The 25,364-nt window shown below is 40.4% G+C and overlaps 1 protein-coding gene across 2 annotated transcripts in view; it reads right to left on the bottom strand.

Annotated features, from left to right (window-relative positions):
• PTPRT (protein tyrosine phosphatase receptor type T) overlaps positions 1-25,364 on the bottom strand; it is a 929,565-nt gene that overhangs the window by 181,175 nt on the left and 723,026 nt on the right. For both annotated transcript variants that reach the window (XM_054723794.1, XM_054723796.1), the window contains exon 12: positions 16,388-16,661. In XM_054723794.1, the coding sequence (XP_054579769.1) occupies positions 16,388-16,661 (274 nt within the window). The remainder of the gene's footprint in view (positions 1-16,387; positions 16,662-25,364) is intronic.

Raw genomic sequence — 25,364 nt, 5'->3', positions numbered from 1 at the left:
CCAGAATCAAACCTGGGACCCTTCACTTCACAGGCCAACACTCTATCCATGGAGCCAAACCGGCTAGAGCTGCAAACACTAGAGCTGCAAACAGTATTTTCTAATACTGGTGACAGCATTAGATAACTAGTCTCACTCCATATCACTTTCCTCCACAAAAGTAGCTTTATTTCTTTTTTTAGTAAGCTATTACTTACCTTATTTTTTTATAATGTGTCACACCTATACTCCCTTATTTACTCATAACCTCCATTTTGAGACTAGGCCAAGTTCTATCCATCCATCCATCCATCCATCCATCCATCCATCCATCCACATATCTATCTTTTGACTACTTTCTGAAATTTGAGGATGTCTCTAATTAAGGGTCTTACAATAGCTGTTGTTTATTATCCAGAGGACTTACGTTAAGTATTATTGCCAACCTGGTAAGAATCACTAGTTACCTGTATAATACACACAATTCTTACTCTACTCTCGTACTAATAGGAGTTAGCCCTGATCTCATAGTTTCCAGTTACTCTAACTCATGCCTTTGTCTTCCTTAAGACTGAGCTGCCCCAGTTAATATGGGATTTAGCCCTGATCCCACAGTCATTCTATAGTTTTCCAAATTACTTAAATGTCTATAATTTTTATTTGTTAATTATACCTCCACTAGAGTCCCGATGCACAAAATTCGTGCAAGGGGCTTGGCCCTTGCAGCCACTGTGGCTGCCTTGGCCCTTGCAGCCCCGGCTTTGTCCGGAAGGTCATTTGGCTGTCCGGTCTAATTAGCACATTATGCTTTTATTGTTATATTTAATGCTGGAAAAAATGCTGACAAACTAGATAGGATTAAAATTAAATAAGGAAAGAGCATATTAAAAGAATTGAAAAGTTTAAGCACAAAGATATAACTACTAGAACAAAAATGCTGCTAGTAAATATCAAAATAAATTTTAAAATAAAAGAGTAAGATACCCTAGCATGTATTATGAAATTCGAATAGTAAATTATGATATACACAACATATAACAGAGTTAGACTAACTATATCAATCATATCAACAAATGTGAATAGGTTTAACTCATATAATTAAATGAAAAAGATTTCAAATTGTCTCATAAAGCAAGACCTAACTTTCTGCTCTCTATAAAAGTCACACCTAAAATAAAGTAATTCGAAAAGGAGGCAACAATAAAGAAGTGAGAGAAAACTATAAATGGCAAATAAAATAAAAAAAGAAGCAGCCGTAGTGATCTTGGTATCAAACAGAGTAAAATGCCATTTAAAACACATTAAACATAACAAAGGACACTTTTTCATGCTGGAACCCACAATTAACAAGAAATATAACATCCATGAATATCTATGAACCAAACCCCACAAAAGTCACCTTTAGGAAGTAGAAACTACAGGAGATGCAAGAGAATAAGAAAACTACTGTCAGTATAATTAACATCAAGTGGCAAACAAATAGCCAAAGATATAGAAGAGCTATAATAATTAAGCAGATCTGTGGATATGTATCAAATCCTACAGCCTGATAATAGAGGAAAAACTTCTTATGAGCTTCTGAAACAGTCACAAAAATTGACCATAGATGAGATAATTAAGAAAGCATTGTAATGTCCCATAAAGCAGAAATATTATAAGTGACATTCTACGATTATAATATGAGAAATTATTAAGAATATTAAAGCCCAGCTGGTGTGGGTCAGTGGCTGAGTGTTAACCTATGAACCAGGAGGTCACCGTTTGATTCCCGGTTAGGGTATATGCCCGGGTTGTGGGCTGGATCCCCAGTTGCGGGCTTGCAGAGAATCTGATTAATGATTGTCTCTCATCATTGATGTTTCTTTCTCTCTCTTTTTCTCTCTCTTCCTCTCAGAAATCAATAAAAATAAAAAAAGAAATCCATTCTTATAATATAGCATATTAATAGATCAAAGGAGAAAATTACACTTCCTCTACTCATGCAAAACAGCATTGGGCACAATTTTAACACCCATTCCTGATTTTAAACAAAACTCAAGAAAATAGGAATTGATGGATACTCTCATAACATGATAAGAATATATCTTAGTCCTAAAACCAGCATCTTATTTAGTGGGGATCTAGTCAAGGCATAACCACTAAGATTAAGAACAAGAGTAGGGTGTCCTTTATGTCCACTCCCCCTTTATATTGTACTGGAAGGATTAATCAGTGCAAGTGGATAAGAGAAATCAATTAGAAGCATACACTTTGGAAAATGAACTATCTCTGTTTGCAACTGATTTAACAGTATATCTGAAAACCCATAGGGAATCAATAATACAAGGTAACAGGATATAAAATTAACATACAAAGTGAACAGTATTCATATCATCAGTCTAAGGACATCATGGAAGCAAATCTCAATTTCAATGGCAACAAAGATTAAATACTTGGTAACAAACTTGAAACTTATAGAAGAGAACTTTACAACACCCCTGAAAAACACAGATGTAGACTTGAACAAATAGTACAAAAATATCCTCTGTTCTCAGCTAGGATAATTCAACATCTTAAAGATGTCAGTTCACCCTAATTAATGCATAAATTTAATGCAATCCCAGTAAAATTAGTAATAGGCTTTTTATGGAGATGGATAGGTTGACACTAAAGCTTATATGAAAGGTGAACATGCAAGAACTATGAAATCATGAAAGGCAAAATTGAGTTGTGGGGTGGGGGAGGACCCGCCCTATCAGATATTAAAGCACGGAGCCTCTATAATTTCAACAGTGTGGGACTAGTGAGGAAATAGGCAACAGGCTGGTGGAATAGAATGCAAAATCCATAGGAAGACCCAAGAACACACAAAAACTTAAAATAGAAAAGTGGCATCTCAGATATCAGGGGTAAAGATGAACTTTTTAATAAATGTTGCTAGGACAACTAAATAGACATTTGAGAAAAAATATATTATTAGATACACACTTTACATCATATACAAAATAAGTACCAAACATCAGAAAATTAATGTAAAAAAAATTTAAACTTTTCAAGGCCTAGAAGCAAATATGAGTGAATTCCTTTATAACCTTGGTGTAAGAAAAGGCTTTTTCACTGTGACTCAAAATCTGTATCCAATAAAGGCGGGGGGGGGGGTGGGGGGGAGGGAATAAAAGCACTTGGCTCCATATCTTTCTTTCTCTCACTTTTTTTTTTTTTGGCATGTCAAAAACACTATAAGCAAAGTCTATAAAATTGCAACATATATCACAAAGAATTAATATCCCTGATATAATAATAGCTTTTAAAAATTAAGGATAAAGAGGTAAAAATCGTGATAGAAAATTGGGCAAAAGACATACACAAGTAATTAAAGTTATATAAAAGGTCTCCTAAATACATGAGAAGATGTTGACTTCACTTTCAATAAGAGAAGGGGGATTATTACTATATTGAGATAAAATGTCTAGCCCAGCAGGCACGGCTCAGTGGTTGAGCGTCAACCTATGAACCAGGAGGTCATGGTTCGATTCCTGGTGAGGTACATGTCTGGGTTGCAGGCTAGGTCCCTAGTGTGGGGCTTGCAGGAGGCAGCTGATCAATGATTCTCTAATTGATGTTTCTATCTCTCTCTATCTCTCCCTTCCTCTCTGAAATCAATTTTAAAAATTGTCTTATGTGTGACTTTGTCAAAAATTAAAGTTCGACCACAAACTGCTGGCGAGGTTGTGGAGAAACAGTTAGTCTGAAACACTGCTAGAGGAAATGAAAATTGAGTCAACCCTTAAGACAGGGATTTAGAAATATCTATGAAGATTACCTATTTGTCCACCTTTTGACCCAACTATCCCTATTCTGGGAATGTTATCTGACACGCTTCCAACAATACGAAATACATATGTACACATTCCTTTATTGCAGAAATGTTTGTGATTGAGAAATATTTTAAACAACCTATATGTCCACCTGTGAGAGTGACTGAATAAATTAAGGTATCTATACTAATAAAAGGGTAATATGCAAATTGGTCAGGATGCCCTCACAGTAACGACCGAACAGCAGGCTGCATGGGGCAACCAGGCCAGAACGGGGGTTAGTGAGGGATGAACAAACAACTGAACAGCAGGCTGCATGGGGTGACCAGGCCGGCAGGGGGGGCAGTGAGGGATGACCAAACGATTGAACAGCAGGCTGCGTGGGGCGACCAGGCTGGCAGGGTGTTTAGTGAGGGGCAACCAAACGACCAAACAGCAGGCTGCATGGGGTGACCAGGCCAGCAGGGGGGTTAGTGAGAGGTGACCAAATGACTGAACAGCAGGCTGTGTGGGGCAACCAGGCTGGCGCGGGGGGGGCAGTGAGGGGTGACCAGGCCGGCAGGGGTGGCAGTTGGTGGCAACCAGGCCAGCAGGGGGGCAGTGAGAGATGACCAGGCCGGCAGAGGGGGGCAGGGAGGGGTGACCAGGCCAGCAGGGGGGGCAGTTGGGGGCAACCAGGCTGGCAGGGGAGCAGTTGGGAGCGACCAGGCTGGCAGGGGGGGCAGTTGAGGGGGCCAGGCTGGCAGGGGGGGGGCAGTTGGGGGCGACCAGGCCGGCAGGCAGAGGTGGTTAGGGGTGATCAGGCAGGCAGGCAGGTGAGCAGTTAGGAGCCAGCGGTCCCGGATTGTAAGAGGGATGTCCCAGATTGGAGAGGGTGTAGGCTGGGCTGAGGGACCGCTCCCTCCCCCCCCCCCCCTACCCCGTGCACAAATTTTGTGGACCGGGCCTCTAGTATCTACATAATAGAATACTATGTAAGCTATAAAAAAATGAGTGAGTCCTCTATGAACGAATAAAAGAGTGATTTCCAGGTATCTACAGTATTTTATCTTTTCTATAAGAAGGGGAAATAAAACACATATGAATCTCTCAATTTTGTAAAATAAAAAAAATTAAAAAATTAGAGTGTCCTCATCTATAGGATAGTAGCAACACCTTCCGCACATCTCTCTGGGTTGGACAAAATTTTGAACAAGTGTCTGAAAGTTGCAAAGACTACACAGGAATAGTTTTATTATTATAATAAATATATATTAGGATCATTGACAAGATGATTTTTTCTGTTTTCAACAAAATAAATTCCAAGCTTTTTGCATGGCATGCAAGGCCTCCCCCCTTTATCTGGTCTCTGTCTCTGTCTGGCCTTCTCTCTATATCCTGGAACCAACCCCAACCCTTCTTCCCAACCTTTGGGCCTCTGCCCAGGATCTCCCTATGCAGCACACGCCATGTCCTCTGCCCTGTTGTCTGCCTGGGAAATACCCACTTATCTTTCAATATGCAGCTCAAATGTTACTGTTTCTATGAGACTTTTGCTAAGCACTCCCTCATCCCCTTCACCCTAAGCTTCCAGCTGCACACTGGGTATTCCACCAATGGGATTTATGGTACAGTTTTTTGTGCATATTTGCTTTCATAACTGTCTTTCCCACTGAACTTTGGGTTCCCTGAGAGCAGGAACTGTATCTTAGTTATCCGTGTATCCCCCCACAGACTCAGGGCAAGCGCTTAATAAATGATTATTGGACTTCATCATCGTCATCATTGTCATCATCATCGTTGTGCTCACTTCCCCACTCTGGACTTCAGTTTCTTTTTCTCCAACAGAAGAAAACTGCACAATCTGTAAGCTCCCTTTCCAAACTACTTTTTATGCTTGCCATCCACAGCACCAGGACTGAGCAGGAGAACAGCTGAACAAATTATCCCCTAATTGGGATGTCAGACGTGCGGTTCTTCTGAACCTTGTGGAGAGAGGTTTAGACCTTGCACCAGGGACTGGTGACTCCCAGGTCTAAGCCAGCCTCAGTGAGAGCTGCCCTGCATGCCTCCCTGCACAGCTCCTCTCTGACCTCAATGATCCCTGCTCTCTGTGAGCATCCTTTGAGCTGTAATTACTAATTGATGTTTGTAAAGTCTTTGGAATTCTCAGGTGACAGATGTAATCAGAGGCCAATTTATTATGATAATTGTTATTAGTACAGCTCTTCATTATTTGTTGATGCTAATGGCAGGGCCAGCAGGTGTTTCAAGATTGAGAGGGGGATGGAGGCTGGCCACGTGTGGTGGGAGAGAGAAAAAAATATGGATGTGTCGGGGATTTGAAGTCTGTTAGGGATGCCTGCTGGTTTCAGTAAGTCAGATTCCACTTTGTGGGGTTATGACTCAGCAGGAAGCATGGCACTGAATGCACAGGACTGCCTGGCAGCATTTTTATTTATTTTATTTAAAAAAATCTATTTGTACTGATTTCAGAGTGGAAGGGAGAAGGAGAGAGACAGAAACATCAGTGATGAGAGAGAATCATTGAATAGTTGCCTCTTGTGCTCCCCACACTGGGATTGAGCCTGCAACCAGGGTATGTGCTCTGGCCGGGAATAGAACCATGAGAGCATTTTTATATCACAGATTCAAATCCAGCTTGGTTTCTTGGTTCTTGAAATGAAGATACATATAACACCGATTTACACTTCTTGTTGGAGAATGGGTTTGAGACAAGGAAGGATGGATTTGGTAAGACAAATTAAGAGGCTGTTGGGGTTTCCCAGGCAAGAGATAATGGTACACTGAAGATGAGAAAAATATATGAATTGGAGAGAAATTTAGAGTGCAGAACCAGAAAAACTTGGTGACAACTGGATGGATATAGAAGTTGAAGTGTTTTGGCCAACCCACCCTTCTGAGATAGTAAAGACTTAGGAATGTTTTTGGAAGGAAGAACAATGTAAAGATGGAAGTTGACCAAAATTCAACCTCTGGGAAGAGCCCACAGAAGAACTGTCTCACTTCTCCACCTGTCTTTCTACAAGTACAACATTCCCAACATTCCTTTAAAATTTTTCTCTCCTCAATGGGTCCAGCGTGTCACTTGGTATCTCTGTACATCTGGACTTCACTGATTTTATTTCTCCTCCCTGAATTCCCTCCTCCTGCATCCTGCCGACAGTCTATTCAAATTTGATTGATAGGTTAAAAAGCTCTGTGCACCATAGATTTTGCTTGTTTTTTCCTTCATGCACCTCCACACTCTGCCTCATATAAACCATCTATGATATTCTAGTAATAATAGCTGGCAAGCCCTAACCGGTTTGGCTCAGTGGATAGAGCGTCGGACTACAGACTCAAGGGTCCCAGGTTCGATTCCGGTCAAGGGCATGTACCGTGGTTGCGGGCACATCCCCAGTGGGGAGTGTGCAAGAGGCAGCTAAATCTATGTTTCTAACTCTCTATCCCTCTCCTTTCCTCTCTGTAAAAAAAATCAATAAAAAATATATTTAAAAAAATAAATAAATAATAGCTGGCAATGTTTACTGCCCACCAATCACCATGATAGGAATTTTTTATACATAGTCTCATTTAATATTTACAAACATTTTATAAAGTTGATACTAAGGACATTAAAATTGTCCAAATGAGAATGAGACTCAAGAGAGTCAAATTCACTTGTGTAAGTTCATATAGATGGTCAGCACCAATCTATGCAATAGGAAAATAGGAAAGACTCAATACTAAGCATATTCATTAAAAATTCTGAGGGGAAAGAAACTTGAGATTCATTAATCTTATTTAATGGCATTAATTAATAGCATCAAGGCCATTATATAGCACAAGAAACAGACAGAGTCCTTGAGTATAAATGGCTCCATTAAATTCTAGTTTAATATTGTATTATAACATTGATGGGGTGTTTGAGAAAACTTGGTATTATGATACTAGCTGGTTTCTCTTCAGGGCCCCCTATATATGTTCACACACACACACACACACACACACACACACACATGCACACACATACATATACACATACATATGTATACATTATATATATGTATGTATATGATGTCATATATATGTTTGGATGGGGCCATCAATCTCTCTCTATATATATTTCTATGATGTCATATATATGATAAATCCCCTTCTGGGATCTCTTATGAAAAATATGTAACCTTCTTTCTATCTGGTAAGAGAAGCTATGCTAACCTGCCATATGCGCCTTCCTTTTTGCCTTGGCTTCCAGGAAACTCAAGAGTAAGAGAGAGTGTTCTATTTCATTAACTACCTATACTAGGCCTCTGGTGCAATGATAACTTTTCTTCCATTTAGATTCTAAAGCTACTTTAAAACTTTGCTTTAACTGAATATGAATAGGTACACATTCATATATACAGGTGCAAATATATACATGCATATATGCACATGCTGAAATATTTATGTGTATGTATGTATATAGACACATTTGATGAATGCTGAATTTGCACACACATGTTTATGTTTGGAACACCTTCATTTGAAAGGTGCTGAGGAATATGCAGAGTAATCACACCTACTGTTCCTCCTCGCAAGGACCCCAGTGAGTTTGGGAGGGCACATCTCATCCCCATGTGACAGATGGGAAAACTGGAGTCTAGTATTCAGTTCATGTAGCGGAAACATGGCAGAGCCAGTACTTAAACGCATGCATCCACTTTCCAAATTCAGAGATTTCCCCACTTTTTCATCATTTGGGGACCAATTGGGCTGAACTTCATGGAGACTCTCAGTTTGGATGGGGCCTGATGGAGGCAGAAAGCTGCATAAGGAAACTTAGGTTGCTATTTCCATGAGCCTTTTGGGGACAGAGTCTGAAGCACTGATGCCTCAAGACTCAGGCTGACAAGATTATCAGCTGTCAACATTTGTGTAACCTTCATTTCCTTCTCCAAATGAGTTTAAAGTATATTTGCATTGAAAAGAAAATGTTCTTGGTCCCTCAGGTCTCATACCATGATAATAAAATCCGTAGGAACTGTGTGTGAGTGAAAAAATAAATTAGCAACCTGGGAGAGCTCATCTTGGTATTTGTAGAAGATGACACTCAGGGAATTTCTCTCTCACCTGGAAGGAGGAGTTTGAGACCCAACAAGGCGTCAACAGAAGTTCAGAGCTTTCATGAGCAGGTGATGTCTCAAATGGTAGAACAGAGGCCTGGAGGGCTGGTGGTTCCCAGGAGACAGGCTCCACTGAGGACTAGAAAGGAGTCCTAGGCATGAAATGTAGGATCTGCTGACAAAAGCTTGGAGGGGGCATTTCATACCACACCAAGGCTTTCAGAATTTGTTATAAAAAGGTTGTGATGATAACCTTGGATTCCAAGTATCTATTTCAGTCCTCTTCTCCACTTCTATAGGGCTGCTACAGAGCTAATAAAACCCAGAAATATGCTCCTAACAGGATTATGGCAACAAGTCAGAAAAAGGATACGTGCAGGCATTTGGTTCACAGTTTTCTGTGACCTTGGCTCAGCCACTGATGGGTGGGAGAGATCTGAGGTTTTTCTAAAGCCTCTCAACCGTACTGTATGGGAGACTTGGAAGAACCACTGTCTTTCAAGGTGGGACAGTATCCCAGGGGGCACCAGATGTTTCTTTATCCATGGAGGCAAAGAGAGAATGCTGTTTAAAAGTCCCCTTTCATGTCCATCTCAGATCCTGCCTCAGGAAGGCAGTATTGGGTGGCTGGGTGGGAAGAGATCAACCAAAGAACTTGTTTGCATATATACGTAACCCATGGATACAGACAATAGCGTGGGGAAGGTCTGGGGTGGGGGCGGGCTAGAAGGGGTCAATGGGGAAAAAAAGGGGAAAATATGTAATACTTTCAACAATAAAGATGAAAAAAAAAAGTCCTCCTTCAGCATGGAGTAACTGAGGCTCTGTGAGATCCTAGGGTGCTTCTGGCAGTCCATACAGCCACTGATTTAAATGGAGTCACTTTGTCTGTGAGACCAGTCAGGAGAAGTATAGGTGAAAGCACCTTGCTAACTGTCTGGAGTACAGCAGGTGCTCAATAACAGAAAGTCCTCAGGACCTGTGGTAGGAGCTACATAGATGCTTCAAGATGGATTCTGGGTGTTATGGGAACTTGAAGGGAACACTTAGGTGTGATGAGGAAGTGTGGTGGTCATTAGGATATTCTCACATATCCCCCTTCTCCCTGTAGGTACATAGCTGGAATGTACTGCCTCAGCTTTGGAAGTTAAGCATGGCCACATGACTCGCCGTGGCCAATAGAATGTCAAAGTGTTGCATATCATTTTTATGTGGAAGTATTTTTAGAATCAGTTACCCTACTTGCCACATTTCTCTTTCTCTGCCCTGGCGATTGTGAAAGCACAATCTTTCCATTAGCCTGAGTTCCAGTGTGACTATGATAAGCAGAGACTATGAGTCTCTGCTGACTCATTGTGGACACATAGGAGGAATAAATATTTTTCTGGTAATACACTGAGACTTCATGGTTGTTTGTTACTACAGCATAATTGGTTAGAACTTTATCCTAAGCCATGAGATATCGTGTGTGGTCTTAGCTCTAGCCCATTTGAGTGTGGGTCCTCCACACCTCCTTATTCCAGGGCCCACCTGATTTTTTCTCACGTGACATGTGAACTGTCAATAAACTAAAAAGAGAATGAGGACATGGGGTTGGGAGGGGCAAGATCATACCCAAAAGACAAGATCAATTGTGTTAAAAGATTCAATAGGAACGGCTGTCAGGCTTTACACCATGTATGGAAAGTTAAACAGAATAAAGCCTGTGGTGGGGTTATAAAGCATGGGTAAGTCAGGACAGTCAACAGCTGTTGACATGGTTCAGGAAGTCTTCCAGAGTTAGGAAGGTATGTGCTTCCATGTGGAGCCCACTGGAAGAATCAGGATATGCCAGGTAAGGATGCTCCAACTCCACCCCCTTCCCAGAGCAAGGGAAAAGAGAACAAATATTACAATAAACTGCAACAGACGACTTATATGCATTGTGTCATTTACTCTCCCCCAAATTTGGGGAGGTAGATCATGAATCACATAATATATCATAAGATGTTAAGTCATAGCCATAATTCAAAGCCCAGTCTGTTTGGTGTCCAAATCTCAGCTCCTTCCATCTCCCCATGCTATAGAAAACCCATCCATGTGCAAACATTTTTAACTAGTCCTTGGACACAAATAGTTTCTTTCACTTTATTCACAGGCACAGAATTTTTCCCCATAAGCCAGCTCTACCTAGAGTATCCCAACTATTATAATATGATTACACTACAAACATGATGACCCATTCAAAACAACATCTGGCTTCCAACTGCTCTCAAGAGGCAACTGAGTCCAGGAGCTAGAAGAGGCAGTGAGAGGAAAAGAATAGTCACCCTTCCTTCTCACTTCACTTATTCAGCTCACCATTTGGCAGAGGCATCACCCAGATGCAATGTGTCTCCACATGATAACATGGATATGGCCAGGAAAGAGTTTTCTCTCTGCATAGAAAGAACACACACAACTGCATTGCTCCACAAGAGATGGCTTCTGATAGATATCTGCATGAATTTGCCACAGTTGTTTTGCATTCAACCGTTAATTACGGTCTTTTCAACTTCGCAATCATGGCTAATGATGGTGGGAAAACAGAGAACAGTAGAGTCAGCAGACCTCATTCTGGGAAGAGTGGGAAAGAAACAATATGAAACTACACCCACCCACTGTTTACAACTGAGACTGCTACTCTGGGTACCATTTGGAGGATTTGGAGGAAATCAAGGCTGCCGAGAAGCCTGGAGGTTTGGAACTGAGACAGCTGGGGAAAAGTTTTACTACTCTAACGGAAGAAAAATCCTTGAGGGCTCATCTATCTATGGTGGAAATAGCTCAGAACCACATCTCTCATGCTACAGTGAAATTCAGACTGTACTCACACTTATTTAGTACCTTTCAGTACTCAAGATCTTTTTTTTCAATTCACTCTCAAATAAGTATTACTATTTTAATTTTATAAATGAGAACACTGAGACTTAGAAACAACAAGAAACAATTTGTAACCTCATTCATTCATTCATTCATATAATGATGCTGAGTATCTACTGTGTGTTAAATATTGTATTCAGTATGTAAGATACAGCAGCAAACAAAAGAGAGTTCCTACCTCCTGGAACTCAGTCTAACAAAGGAGGAACACACTATGCTAAAACAAGTGCGATTACAAAAACACTGAGCATTTTAAAGACAATGAACAGGTCAGCATGCAAGTGAGTACTAGTGTGGATGAATCTTAGATAACATAGGTAGGGAGTTTCCAGAGGCTGTGATATTAATGATGAAGTCAGAAAAATGAGAAGGCATTAGTTCTTAAAGGAATAAATAGAAGAGATTCAGGCAAAATAACAGCTTGTGTGAGAGCCCTAAGTGAGAAATATATCTTGGGATGTTTGAGAAATAATGTCTTAGAAAATGATCACGAGAAGATGCGTGGTTCAAATGTAGCAGGCAAACCCATATCTGAAGTATAATGTTAAGTCTGTCTATGAGAGAACAGGACACATAGGATGAAAGAGATACAGAAATCATGCCATGTGAGAAACAGAAATAATTACATATTAAATATCAAGAAGAAATGGCCTGGGTGGCCAGGGATGGTAGTTGGTGCTGTCATATTTCTCCAAAAGGCTGACATAGGAAAAAAATATTTGATTTGTTCAAATCAATACAAGTGCTCAAGTGGAGAGAGTTAAGGAGACAGAATTTGGCTTTACAGAAGGAAGAAAGTGCTGATAATTTTACCAGCTCCCTGAAGAATCAACTCTCTCTCCAGAGAATTGCAGCCGTCAAGCTGAGGCTATATCATGACCTGCCAAGAATGCTTTATTGGAGATATCATGTTGACTTCTAGTCTAGTCTAGATGACACTTCAAAATCCATCCAACTCTAGAATGCTCCAGTTCTCTAAGATAGTTGTATTCAAAACAAATGGTTACAATAGGCCCCAGCCACAAGGAAGACAGGTACTTAGAATTCAGCACCAAGGACAGTGCCTGGCAGCTGGGACTGACACTGGTAGTCAGATAGAATATTAGTATTATTTCACACATTTATTTATTTTTGGTTTCTCCCCTACTAGAATGTAAATGCTATGAAGACAGGGAGTTCTTTGTCTGTCTGGCTTACTACTTTATTCTCAGCACTTAGAAGTATGTATTTTATTTTTACATATAGTATGAGCTTGCTAGATGTTTACTGAATGAATAATATCTCTTTTAAAAAATACGTTTTTATAGATTTTAGAGAGAGAGGACAGGAGATGGATAGAGAGAAATATCACTGAGATAGTAACATCGATCGGCTGCCTCCAGCACGCTCCTTACTGGAGATTGACCCACAACCTGGGCATGTACCCTGACCTTGCCCTGACCTCAGAACCGAACTGGTAACTTCATGATTCATGGGTTGACACTCAACCACTGAGAAACACCACCAGGTTAATATCTAACTATTAATTGCTTAAAGTCACACAGTTAATATGGTTTTGTGTGTAGGCAGTGTGATTGTAAAGGCTGAATATTTAGCCACTCCGCTAAGCTGAAAAATCATCTTTAATATCCATAGAATAAAGATATCTGGACCTTAAAATTCTTACCCTGCTCTGACTGAAACTTGCAGATAAAGTTGGGAGTAATTAACTTGATTGATAGCGAATTATTTAATTGTGACCACAACTACCCTGCAACAAATGTCCTTTATCCTTTCCTGTAAGTTGTTATAGTTTAATATAACTTGGCTTCATCCTTTGTTTTTAATCTTCTGGTATCAGGGATTTGCTGAATTCTGGTTTTCACTTGACCCAAGGTATATTTTTCCACCTATTTTGAGGGGAGGAAAGCACTATTTAAAAAAAAAATCAAATCTAATGCATTTGTCTTTTGGCTTACTTTATAGTTGCTTATTTTTATGTTTACTTATAGTTTCCTTTGTTTCTCCCCTTTTCTTTGTAGATTGTTGTTTTCTGGCTTTTTAATGATAGTTTGGAAGACTGGCTTTATGTTTAAAAACTATACCTTAAAAATTCTCGGTATCAAAAATAAAATAGCAGTATTTATTTCATCTTGTCTGAAGTGGGAAACCTAGCAGATTTTTATTTAGACTCATAAATCCTCTAACTCTTTCTCAGTTTCTATTGACATAATAGTGAATTGCAGACCCAGATCACAATTGTTATTATTTTACATTACACATCCTCTCTTTAGGTATTAGTTTTTATATTATCCTTCTCTTTTGTAACATATTTAGAGCAAGTATTTAGCATCAACACTATATACAATTAGTGTCCATGCTCACTGTGGGTCATTTTATCCCGTATTTCTTTACTCTTGATTTCTTTATTTTGATTCTTTGCTCAGCCAAATGCTCTCTGAATGATTTATTAGAAGCAGGGCCTGTGGGAGCCTGTGGATACTGAAAATGTCTTTCTGATGTATTGGCACAAGAACAACAACTTGGCTGATACGGAATTTGTGGGTTATACCATTTCGACTCAAAAGTCCTCCAGGCTTAGCTGCTCTGTGTGCTTGCTTTTTGATGTGAAGAAATCTGAGAGGGGCCAGGCAGGGATTTGTCAGACTGAGAATAGCTTTTCTGCTCCTATGACCTTTTCACACAAACCCTGTTCAGTAAAACTTAATACTAAGTACAGTAATTGGAAGCAGTGTGGAATCTCTCTCTTGCCAGAAAAATACAACACTCTGAAAATACAGCAGCTCCTCAGCTTTTCCTCTCTGTTCCTGTGAGGCCAACTGCACCCTCAGGACACCTGGCCCAAGCACCTTTCTGGTTCCATTCCTGCTTGTGTGTCATTACTGCAAATCTTAGATCCAAAAGGGGAGTACACATGCTGTGGGCTTGAAAGCACAAATAATTACTGCTTATTGATGAGCAAGGCCTTGCTTATCTTGGAAGGAGTAGTAGAAACTGCTTCCTGGATCAGCTAACTGCAGAGTGGGGGGGACTTCATTCCCAATGGCAAAACCCCATGTCTTGAGAAGGGGACTATGGTGTGGTGTTTGGGGAGCAGAACCTCCAGAAGTCCTTCTTCCTCAACTGCTCTTCTGCTCAAGGTCGACAGTGCTCCTCTTAGGGTCCATTTGTCAGAGTTTGAGTTCTGTAGATTGGGTCTCTTGCTGGGTTCTTACGTGCATCGTAGGAGGAATGTAACAGAGTGTGAATTGAGTACAGCTATTACTCCTCTTCACAGCATGCAAACCCAACAGCATCTCCTGACATGTTGCCAAGAGCAGGAGAGCCACGCCTTCCCAGAGCTGTGCTGAACCAATAAACTGGCCAGTCTGAGGTGCAGAGAATCAGGAACAAGGTGGGCCCCAAGATGCTTCTGCCCATCTTCATGTCCCCCCCTCAATACATCCGTGTTTCATGCAGAGGGAAGACCAGATGGGCAGGTGGAAGGCAGTTTGGCTGCTTCTCTTTGTAGCTTTATACTCTATGTGAGGAGTGTTGCTTGAACCAGTAATAAATGTAGAACTGAAATACCAGTGTGGAATTTAAATGGGTCTGTGGACATTTTAAATGTTAATTAGCTCCTCAACCCAGGTTTCTCACAAGATGATGACTGCCACCAGAGCCTGCACAGGCTCTTCACACTTCACCAAATCTGCTTTGTCTCAGCTTCCCCTTCTCCAGCCGCACTGGGGAGCATGGCACCTGCTCCACTCCCTTGCATCTCTATAAGGGCACATCTACATAACCTTACTATGAACTATAGAGGCCTAGCATAGATCAGTTGTTCATTATAATTTGTTGAATGGAATATATTAACCTGGAGTATGTCCACAAGGCATCCTATAGAGAAAAGATACACTTGTGTCATAAGAGGGGCTAGCGATATTGAGCTTGCAGAAAATAAGACCAGATGGATGTGTTGTGCAGAGGGGAGGTGGGTAGTCTTTTCTGCAATGGAAAGATTACCACCTGAGAAGGCGATTGCATGGGTTTTATTGGTCCCCAAGAATATGGACCAAGAGCAATGCATAGAAGCTACAATCAAATATATATTTTGTCCAACAAAAATACTTGACACACAAAAAAGGTTACCTTGTCTTTGGGAGAAAAATATATTTTCTAATGGGACTAATGCTAATGATAAAGGAGCTAGTATCCACTGATTAACTAAAATATGCTTATACATTCACAGATATCAAATTGATAGGAATTTTTTAGATGAGGAAATTCATATTCAGGCCATGTGCTTTGCCCAAGTGAAACACAATTTTTTAAAATAATTTAATACAGAGATCTACAATTTTTTTTTCTGTAAAGGGTCATATAGTAAGTATTTTAGGCTTTATGGGGCATAGAGTCTGTGTCAACTACTCAGCTGTATGGTCACAGCATCAAAACAGTCATAGACTATATAAATGAAATGTCAGTGCTGTAATAAAGACAAAATAAAACACTCTATTTGCCAAAAAAAAGGATGGGGCTGAATTTGATCCATACTCTGAAGTTGCACTGCCTTCTCATATGAGAAAGGAAAAAAAATACAAAGAAGATGAGCAATGGCCTCCATGTGGCCATACTTACTCCATTGGCTTTGCTGAGTGCTTGGAAGTAGATACTGTAGCTTTTCAGAGGGGAAAGAGGAGGGTTCCAGTAGCCATTGTATGTCTTGTTGTCACCCACTGTGAAGGGCTGTGTGACAGGCAGATTGGCAGGCTTCAACTCAGCAGCAAAGTAGTGTAGAGAATCCAGGCTGGAGGCGTTCCTATAGCTCACAGGCACCGAAAAGCACTCAATGATGTCAGCTGCCCGCCGTGATTTCTGAAGTCTTTCCTCCTTGACAACCAGCTGGTAAACACTGGACAGGATAGAGAAGAGGCAAATGAATGCTACCGGGTGGGATGAACTTGCTAGTCATTATCATCACCTCTCTCTACAACTACACCTCCCTCCTGAGCTCCAGACTTATAAAAAACTGCTTTGTAGAAATCTACCTCCATTTAGATGTCCCAAAGCCAGCTCACGCTGGATATGTCCTTAAACGCAACTCTTCCCTACAAACCTGCCTGCTCCCCGACATTTCTTCCTTAGTGAAGAGTAGTGCTGCCCACCAAGTGGCCAGATCCTGCAGTTGGGGCTCATCCTCAATTCCTACCTCCTTATACTTCACTCCACACCTCAAATCAATGAGCCCTGTTGACTTGACATCTGCAATCTGCACTTGCTCCTCTGCCTTCTCCTCCTCCCACTCATAATGTTGAGGATGGGCACTTATCTACCTCTTACCCAGACACAACTGGTCTCTTTGTCTCTAATTTATTTGATCAACTAACCAGTCCATTCATTGATCTTCCTAATCATATAGCAGTGTCCCTTTTCAAACACTGTCATAAGCTGTCCATTATTTGAATGACACAATCAAAACTCCCCATTCTGGCATTTGGGACACTTTGTGCCTGGCTTCCAGTCCACCTTTTGGAAGTCTGATCAAGGAAAAGAGAAGAAACAGCACATGCAAGTTGTGCAAGTTTCCTGGCCCTAACCCATCTACTTTAGGAAGCGGTATGGGAAGAAAGAAAAAGAAAGTGGGTATTGTTTTTGTTGATTATACTACCTTCATCCCATTATCAGTGCCTTGAAAATAGATTTATCTAAGCTCTTTTTATCTCACTAGTAATGATAAAATCATATCTAAATGAGAATAACCCCCAAGAGTCATATTCTAGTGCAAAAGACGTAGTTGCAATAAACTATTTAAGATTATTTGTAAACTAGAGGTCTGGTGCATGGCATTTGTGCACTGGGGGGCTGTGGAGGGTGGGGAGAAGAGATCCCTCAGCCCAGCCTGTACCCTTTCACAGTCCGGGAGCCCTCAGGGGGTGTCCCACTGATGGCTTAGGCCCGCTAAGCTGTCAGTCTGACATCCTTAGTGCTGCCCAGGAGGCAGGCTGCTGTGCTTGTCAGCCCTCAGCCCGGCTTTGTGGCTGAGCTGTGCTCCCACTGTGGGCGCACACAGACCACCAGGGGGCAGCTCCTGCATTGAGCGTCTTCCCCGTGATGGTCAGTGTGCATCATAGCAACCAGTCCTTCCGCTCTTAGGTCAATTTACATAGTACCCTTTTATTACATAGGATAACAGGGATTTTTTTTCTGTAGTAGAAAAATCCCAGTAACATGAGAGAAGAACTTAAAATGCTCACCTCACAACAGAGTATTTGCTCACCTATTTTCCCTCCTGTGACATCTTCTCTATTTCTCCCAATCAGAACACAGAGATTTATGATCATATTTTCTACATGACTTAACCTAAGGATCTCTTCTTTTAGGGCCCTGAAAGCTATGCTGCTGTCCCAACTCAATGTTTGAACCTTCTGTCACCTCCTGGTTCTGGTGTCCTCCCTGCAGCTCACCTTCAACACTATGGTGACTGATACCATCCTCGTCTGCCCAGCTTTTCAGACCAGGCTTGCCAGCAACTTTCATCCTTTAGTTTTAGTGTCTCCTGAGACAAGAACATTCTACTCGTCCCAAGTCACAAGACCCCGGATCCAGAGAGGACAGTTGCCTCAGGCACCTTTAAGAGCAAAGCTTGCAGGAATTCCTCTCCAGGCTTTAGAGAGCCCTGCCACTAGACCGTCATGCTTCCTCCAATTCTTGAACTAATGGTTTAGATCAGTGGTCAGCAAACTCATTAGTCAACAGAGCCAAATATCAACAGTAAAACGATTGAAATTTCTTTTGAGAGCCAAATTTTTTAAACTTAAACTTCTTCTAACGCCACTTCTTCAAAATAGACTCGTCCAGACCGTGGAAGAGCCACACTCAAGGGGCTAAAGAGCCACATGTGGCTCGCGAGCTGCAGTTTGCCGACCACGGGTTTAGATGATCACTCCTGCTTCACTGAGAGAGACCAGGGCCCTATCAGACCCATCCATCCATCCATCACTGACACACCCTGTGGCCCCCTTTCTATATTTAGGGAAGATGTCTCCAGCCAAGGGCTGTATGCGTTTAGAATGCTGACATCAGATGATAGAGAGTATACTGTAGCTCAAAGTGGAAGGCTGCCTGACTTCGGAAGGGAACCTTTGGGCTCATGTTCTCCCAGAAACAAACTTGTTTTAGTTCAAGTTCTCCTAGAATCAGGCTCTCAGCCAAGGTTTCAATGAAATGATGTGTTGTTAAGGAAGTGGACCCAGGAGAAACCAGTAAGGGAATAAGAGAGAGAAGAGGGGAGGGAGCCAAGCAAGAACGTGATTTCGGGCAAAGTTCCAGTCTCAGCCTGATCCTATGGGGAGCTCTGGAATATAAACTGTACCCCAGAGTTAACCTCATCTCAACCCAAGGGCATTTGGGCCTCCAATACCAATCGGTTAGTGGTTATGTACTCCACTGCAGAGACAGAAACTCCCAGGCACTCCCAATCCATGTCGGGGGCAGAACAGGTGGCTGTGGTAGTCTAATGGGGAACATTGGAAGAAGGTCACAACTGAGAGCCATTCGCATCAAAGCACATAGGAGCTGGTGATCAGCACCCACATGTCCCCTACAGGGCACATGCGACCTGTATCGGAGCAGAGACCCAGGTGTACAAGGTGGATTTCAACCTTAGTTTCCAGCCCCACTCAGCTGAGGCGCATGGGGATGTCCCATCATTCACAGTGACTTTTCCACCACTGATTATTTTCTTGTATGATACCACGTGTTCATTTGTAAACTTGTTTTACTTTTATGCTTGTATAAGAGCCACAGGTACAAGGAGTGGATAAATATGTAAAATATAAAATATCTAAATCATTATAAAATTAAAATAGTTCCAGACCAGTGAAAGTCCTGCCAGGCAGCTCCCACATCCTTAGTGGCTCCATTGGTCACTAAGCACCACGCTTGCTGGCACCACAAGGTGTCTGAGGCTTACCTGTGCCCTTTTTACCGAGACTGTAACCAGGCATTTCTCCAAAGAAGACATTTAGAAGGAAAGATCTGGGTATCAAGTTAGCTCATGGCTACCATGATTCACACTGTTCCTATCCCCGTATATTGGACAGAAAAAAGAAATAATATTTTTTAAACATCAAAAATGTATACTGATTGTTCAGACTGATATCGCCAATTCAAATCCAAAAACACAAGAGTCTTCCACACCATGCCCATTCCACATCTGTTTTTCCTTTCTTTCTAAAAAATTTGTTTTAATTGATTTTAGAGAAAGCGGAAGGGATAGGGAGAGAGAAACGTCAATGTGAGAGAGAAACACTGATCGGCTGCCTCCTGCAATTCAGGCATGTGCGTTACCAGGAATGGAACCAGCGGCCTCTCAGTGCATGGGACAATGCTCAACTAGCTGATCCACACTGGCCAGGACTGTTTTTCCTCTTTCCCACAGTGACAACCCTCATTTCCAACATCAACATTTTCACTCATAAACTCTCTCACACAATACACACCAAATTATCATAATTAACTCATCAATGCCACAACCAACCTTAGTACTCACAAGTAAAGTTTACATTTTCTGCCCTGTCCTGCTCTAGCTCCTTCCCAAACAACTCAGTCCCAACCCCTTAGGTCGTAGGGAGGAACAAGGCAGGTACCTGTATGTGAAAAGGGAAGCCCTGTGGGAGCGGAAGCCCACCCAGTGTCCCTGACACCTGTTCACGTGAGTTGCGAGGTCAAAACTAGTTTTAGAATAGCATTAAGACATTCGTTGCCTTTTGCACATTCAGTCTCTCACAAGGGTACTGTGGAGTGCTTGCACAGCCATCGGACTCCATAACCACATGCGGCTGAATTCTCTCCATTTACTTCAATCAAGCAACATAATGCAATAGTCTGAATGCAAAAACAGATATGGAACCTAGCAGCCTTTTAGTCCACTGGACGCTAGAGGTTAGCAAAAATGGAAAACAGTGCTACATTTCTCACTAAATCAAATTAATTGTTTTCATAAAAATATTTTATTGGTGCTAAGATGTAATGGGCTCACTACTATTATTTTCAATAAAATAATTTTTATTTAAAGTTTTGTTAAGTGAATATTTTAAAATATTTCCCAGTTGTGTTTTCTAATATGGTAAATTGATATATGAATATTAGGTATAACTCACATAAATTAAACTCAATATTTTAAAAATTTTGTTTGTATCCTTTGACTACCAATCAACACTGGCAACCACCAATTTTCTTTCTGTTTCAATGACTCCATATCCTATGAGTTAGTTTTCCAGTATTATTGAGGTATAATTAAAAAATAAAAATCATACCTATTCAAGGTGTACAATGTGAGGCTTTGATATATGTATACATTGTGAAATTATTATTACAATCAAGCTAATTAATACACCGGTCACCTCACATAATAACCATTGTGAGTGGTAAGAATACTTAAGATTATTCTCTTAGCAATTTTCAAGTATAAAATGCAGTATTTACAGTTCTCCAGAACTTATTCATCCTGTACAAGCCCTGGACCAACACCTCCCCATTTCCTCTACCCTCCAGCCTCTGACAACCACCATACTCTATTCTGCTTTTATGAATTGGACCATTTTAGATTCCACATATAAGAGAGATCATGCAGTATTTGTACTTCTTTGTCTGACTTATTTCACTTAGTATAATGTCCTTCAGATTCATTCTTGTTGTTACAAATCGCAGGTTTCCTTCTCTTTTTAAGTCTGAATAATAATACATTGTTTCTACATACCACACACTTTCAATTTCAACATGGACACAGTATTCAAGATCAATATACAAAAATCAATTACATTTTTATCATTAGCAAAGAAAAATCTGAAAATGAAATTAAGTAAGCACTTGCATTCACAATAGTATCAAAAAGAATACTTAGAAATACATTTAAATAAAAGAATTGAAATATTTGTACAATGAAAAGTACAAAACATTGCTGAAAAAATTTGAAGAAGATCTAAGTAAATGGAGATATAATCCATGTCTATGGGTTGGAAGAGTCAATTTTGTGAAGATGGAAATTCTCAACAAATTTATCTACAGATTTTTAAAAATTTTTATTGAAATTATTGGGGTGACATTGATTAATAAAATTATATAGGTTTCAGGTGTACTATTTCTATAATATACCGGCATATTGTATTGTGTGTTCACCACTCAAAGTCAAGTTTCCTTCTGTCACTATTTATCCCCCTTGTTACCCTCTTCGACCTCCCCCAACTCCTCCTTTCTTTTTGGTAATCACCATCCTGTTGTCTGTGTCTATGATTTTTTTTTTTCTTTTTTGCTTATCCCTTCAACTTTTTCACCCAGTCTCCCAACCCCTCTCTCCTCTCTATCAGAATCTCAGAACACTTTTCTAAAAATGAACAAGCTGATACTAAAATGTACATGGAAATGCGAGGGTCCATAATAGAAAAAAGAATTTAAAAATAAGAACAAAGTTGGAGAACTTACAGTTCCTAATTTCATAATGTATGCAAATCTATATAGTAATAGATATAAAATAGACTTATAGATCAATTAAAGAGAAATGAGAGTCTAGATATTGATTCTTGACAAGATGCCAAGACAATTTCATGGTAAAAGAATAATCTTTTAAGCAAATGATGCTGGGTCAATTAAATACTCATATGAAAAAAATCTAAATTTAAATTCACACTACATAAGAAGTAACAGATCTAATAGATCATAATATAACAAAACCAATAGATCATGATCCTAAATAAGATAAACTATAAAATTTCTAGGAGAAAATCTTCATGATCTTTGATTTAAAAAGGAGTATGTTGATACAACACCAAAATCATCAGCCATTAATGGGAGAAAAACACATAAATTGGATGTCATTAGACTTTTAAAAAGTTATGCTTCAAAATACACCATAAAAAGACAACTTACACATCGTGAGAAAATATTTGCAAATCATGTGTATAGGACTCACATCCAGTATACATAATTACAATCCTATATAATGAAAGGCTAATATGCAAATTGACCGAACAGCATAATGACCGGTCACTATGATGCTCACTGACCTCCAGGGGACAGACGCTCAATGCAGGAACTGCCTCCTGGTGGTCAGTGTGCTCCCACAGGGGGAGCACCGCTCAGCCAGAAGTTGGGCTCATGGCTGGCGAGCACAGCAGTGGTGTTGGGAGCCTCTCCCACCTCTGGCAGCGCTAAGGATGTCCGGGGAGCGGGCCTAAGCCGTCAGTTGGACATCCTCCGAGGGCTTCCGGACTGTGAGAGGTTGCAGGCTGGGCTGAGGGACTCCCCCCTCCCCCCACCCTGAGTGCATGAATTTCATGCACTGGGCCTCTACTTTAATAATAATAAGACAAACAACCCAATTAAAAATTTGCAAAATATTTGACTAGACATTTCTAAATATGAAATACAAGTGACTAACAAGCTCATAAAAAGATGATCAACCTCATTAGTCATTAGGGAAAAGTAAATTAAAACCACAATGAGAAACCACCACGCACATTCACTAGAATAGCTTATCAGTAAAAAGACAGACAATAGCAAGTGTTGACAAAGATAAGAAAAAACTGGGATCCTCTGGGGAGAAAAAATGGCTCAATCACTTTGGAAAATAATCTAGTAGTTCCTTGAAAAGGTAATAAAAAAGCTACCTTTCACCCAGCCGTTGCTATCCTAGGTTTCTACCTAAGAGAAATGAAAAAAAATAGGCCTACACAAAATCTTGTATACACATGTTAATAGCAGAATTATTCATAATAGTAAAAAATACTAAAACAATCTATATGTCCATCAACTGGTGAAAAAGTAAGCAATATGTGGTATATCCATATAATGAAATATTATTCAGCAACAAATGAAACAAGGTACTGATACATTCTACAATGTGGATGGAGCTAAAAAACATTATGCTAAATGAGAGAAGCCAGGTGCAAAAGACTATCTATTGTATGATTTCATTCAGATGAAATGTCAAGAAAAGGCACTTTTATAGCGGCAGAAACCTGATTAGTGATGCCCAGGACTGGAGGTGGGAGCAGGAGCCAACTGCACAGGGGCGCGGGGTGTTTTATGGTGTGATGAAATGTTCTAAAGTGGAATCGTGGTGATGGTAGCACAACCCCGTACATTTACTGAAAATTATGGAACTGCACACTTAAAATAGGTGAACTTTATGGCATGAAAATTATATCTCAATAAAGCTGTTAAAGAAATGAAGGAAATGGACTGAATAATGTTGGATGTTCTTTCTCCCTTTGAAAGTCTGTGCCTTAGCATTCAACTGTGCACGCATTTTTATGCAAAAATGCTATAATAAACCTTTGGCATTATTGCACCAGAGGGGCTAAGAAACAAGTGTGAGCTTTGTAATCCCCAACAGAACCTGGCTTTGAATTACATTCCTCACATTAAAGGTCACTGGGAACTATGGAGCTGAAATTTAGCATGGTATGTCTTAGTTAGTCAACCTTTTTCCAAGGCTCTGGGAATTCCTGATTTTATTCACTATTTGCCTAGTCGCAGTAGCTCGTAGAGGAGGCAAGGAAGTGGGGAGAGGTATACATTTGCAATTTAATTTAGTCAAAGTCTGTGCATGTGCTTCTTTCCTTGGCCTCTGACTAGCTGTGTGGCTTACTGCCCCCTCTCTTGGTCTTTCAGGTACTTATTCATTTATTCATCAGATCTATTAAGTAATTATAGTGGAGCAGGTGCAAATTTGAATGGCATACGGCCCCTGGCCCCAGGAGCTCAGAACTGAGACGGGGAAGATGGATATTAACTGTATGCCAGTTACAATCCAGTGAGATGAGGGCAGGAAAAGGAACTTCGGCGGGGAAGAATTCTGAGAAGAGGGAGCTGACAGGACAGTATGAGGACTAAATGAGATAATGTGTCTTAAAAGAGTAAAGTGCTCTATAAAAGTTGGCTGGAGACAACACAATTGCTGCACGCATTATTATCACTGTGTTATCGAATTAGACAACAGAGATTTGCCTTGTTTTCCATTTGGACCCTTCTGTGATTGAATTGCACTTGATACATTTAACAAAAGTGGATTTTTGAGTAGAAATTTAGAGGAAGAAATTTATATTGTGTAAAGGAACCATAACAATTCAACTGACGAGTTCAAATTAAGTTTCACTTATTTGCGAATGAAAGCTCAAGAAACCCTGTAAGGAAAAACCAGACAACCATTGGATGATGGCCAGAGCTTCATCTCTTCTTTTTCATTATTTATTTATTTTTATTTTATTTTATTTTTCCCATCACCATTTATCCCCTCTACGCCCTCTTCCACCTTCACTGCCACCCCACCACAATCACCACACTGTTGTCCATGTCTATGAGTTCTCTCTCTCTTTTTTCTTTTTAGCTCAATCCATTCATGCACTCCCCAACAGCCCTCCCTCCCGAGCTGTCTGTCTGCTTTCTATCTATGAATCTGTCTAGTTTGCTTGGTAGTTCAGTTTGTTCATTTAATTCCACGTATGAGTGAAAAAATAAATTTAACTGGCTTTAACTGAACTTGTCCTTTGGTTGAGAAGTATTTTAAATCAAAATGCAGAAGACCTGGCTATTGCCCTCACATATTTTCTCTCCA

Source organism: Eptesicus fuscus, chromosome 12 (assembly GCF_027574615.1).
Source record: "Eptesicus fuscus isolate TK198812 chromosome 12, DD_ASM_mEF_20220401, whole genome shotgun sequence".
Taxonomy (NCBI): domain Eukaryota; kingdom Metazoa; phylum Chordata; class Mammalia; order Chiroptera; family Vespertilionidae; genus Eptesicus; species Eptesicus fuscus.
Note: the sequence above shows the minus strand (reverse complement) of the source record. Positions and strands in the feature narration are given on the sequence as shown.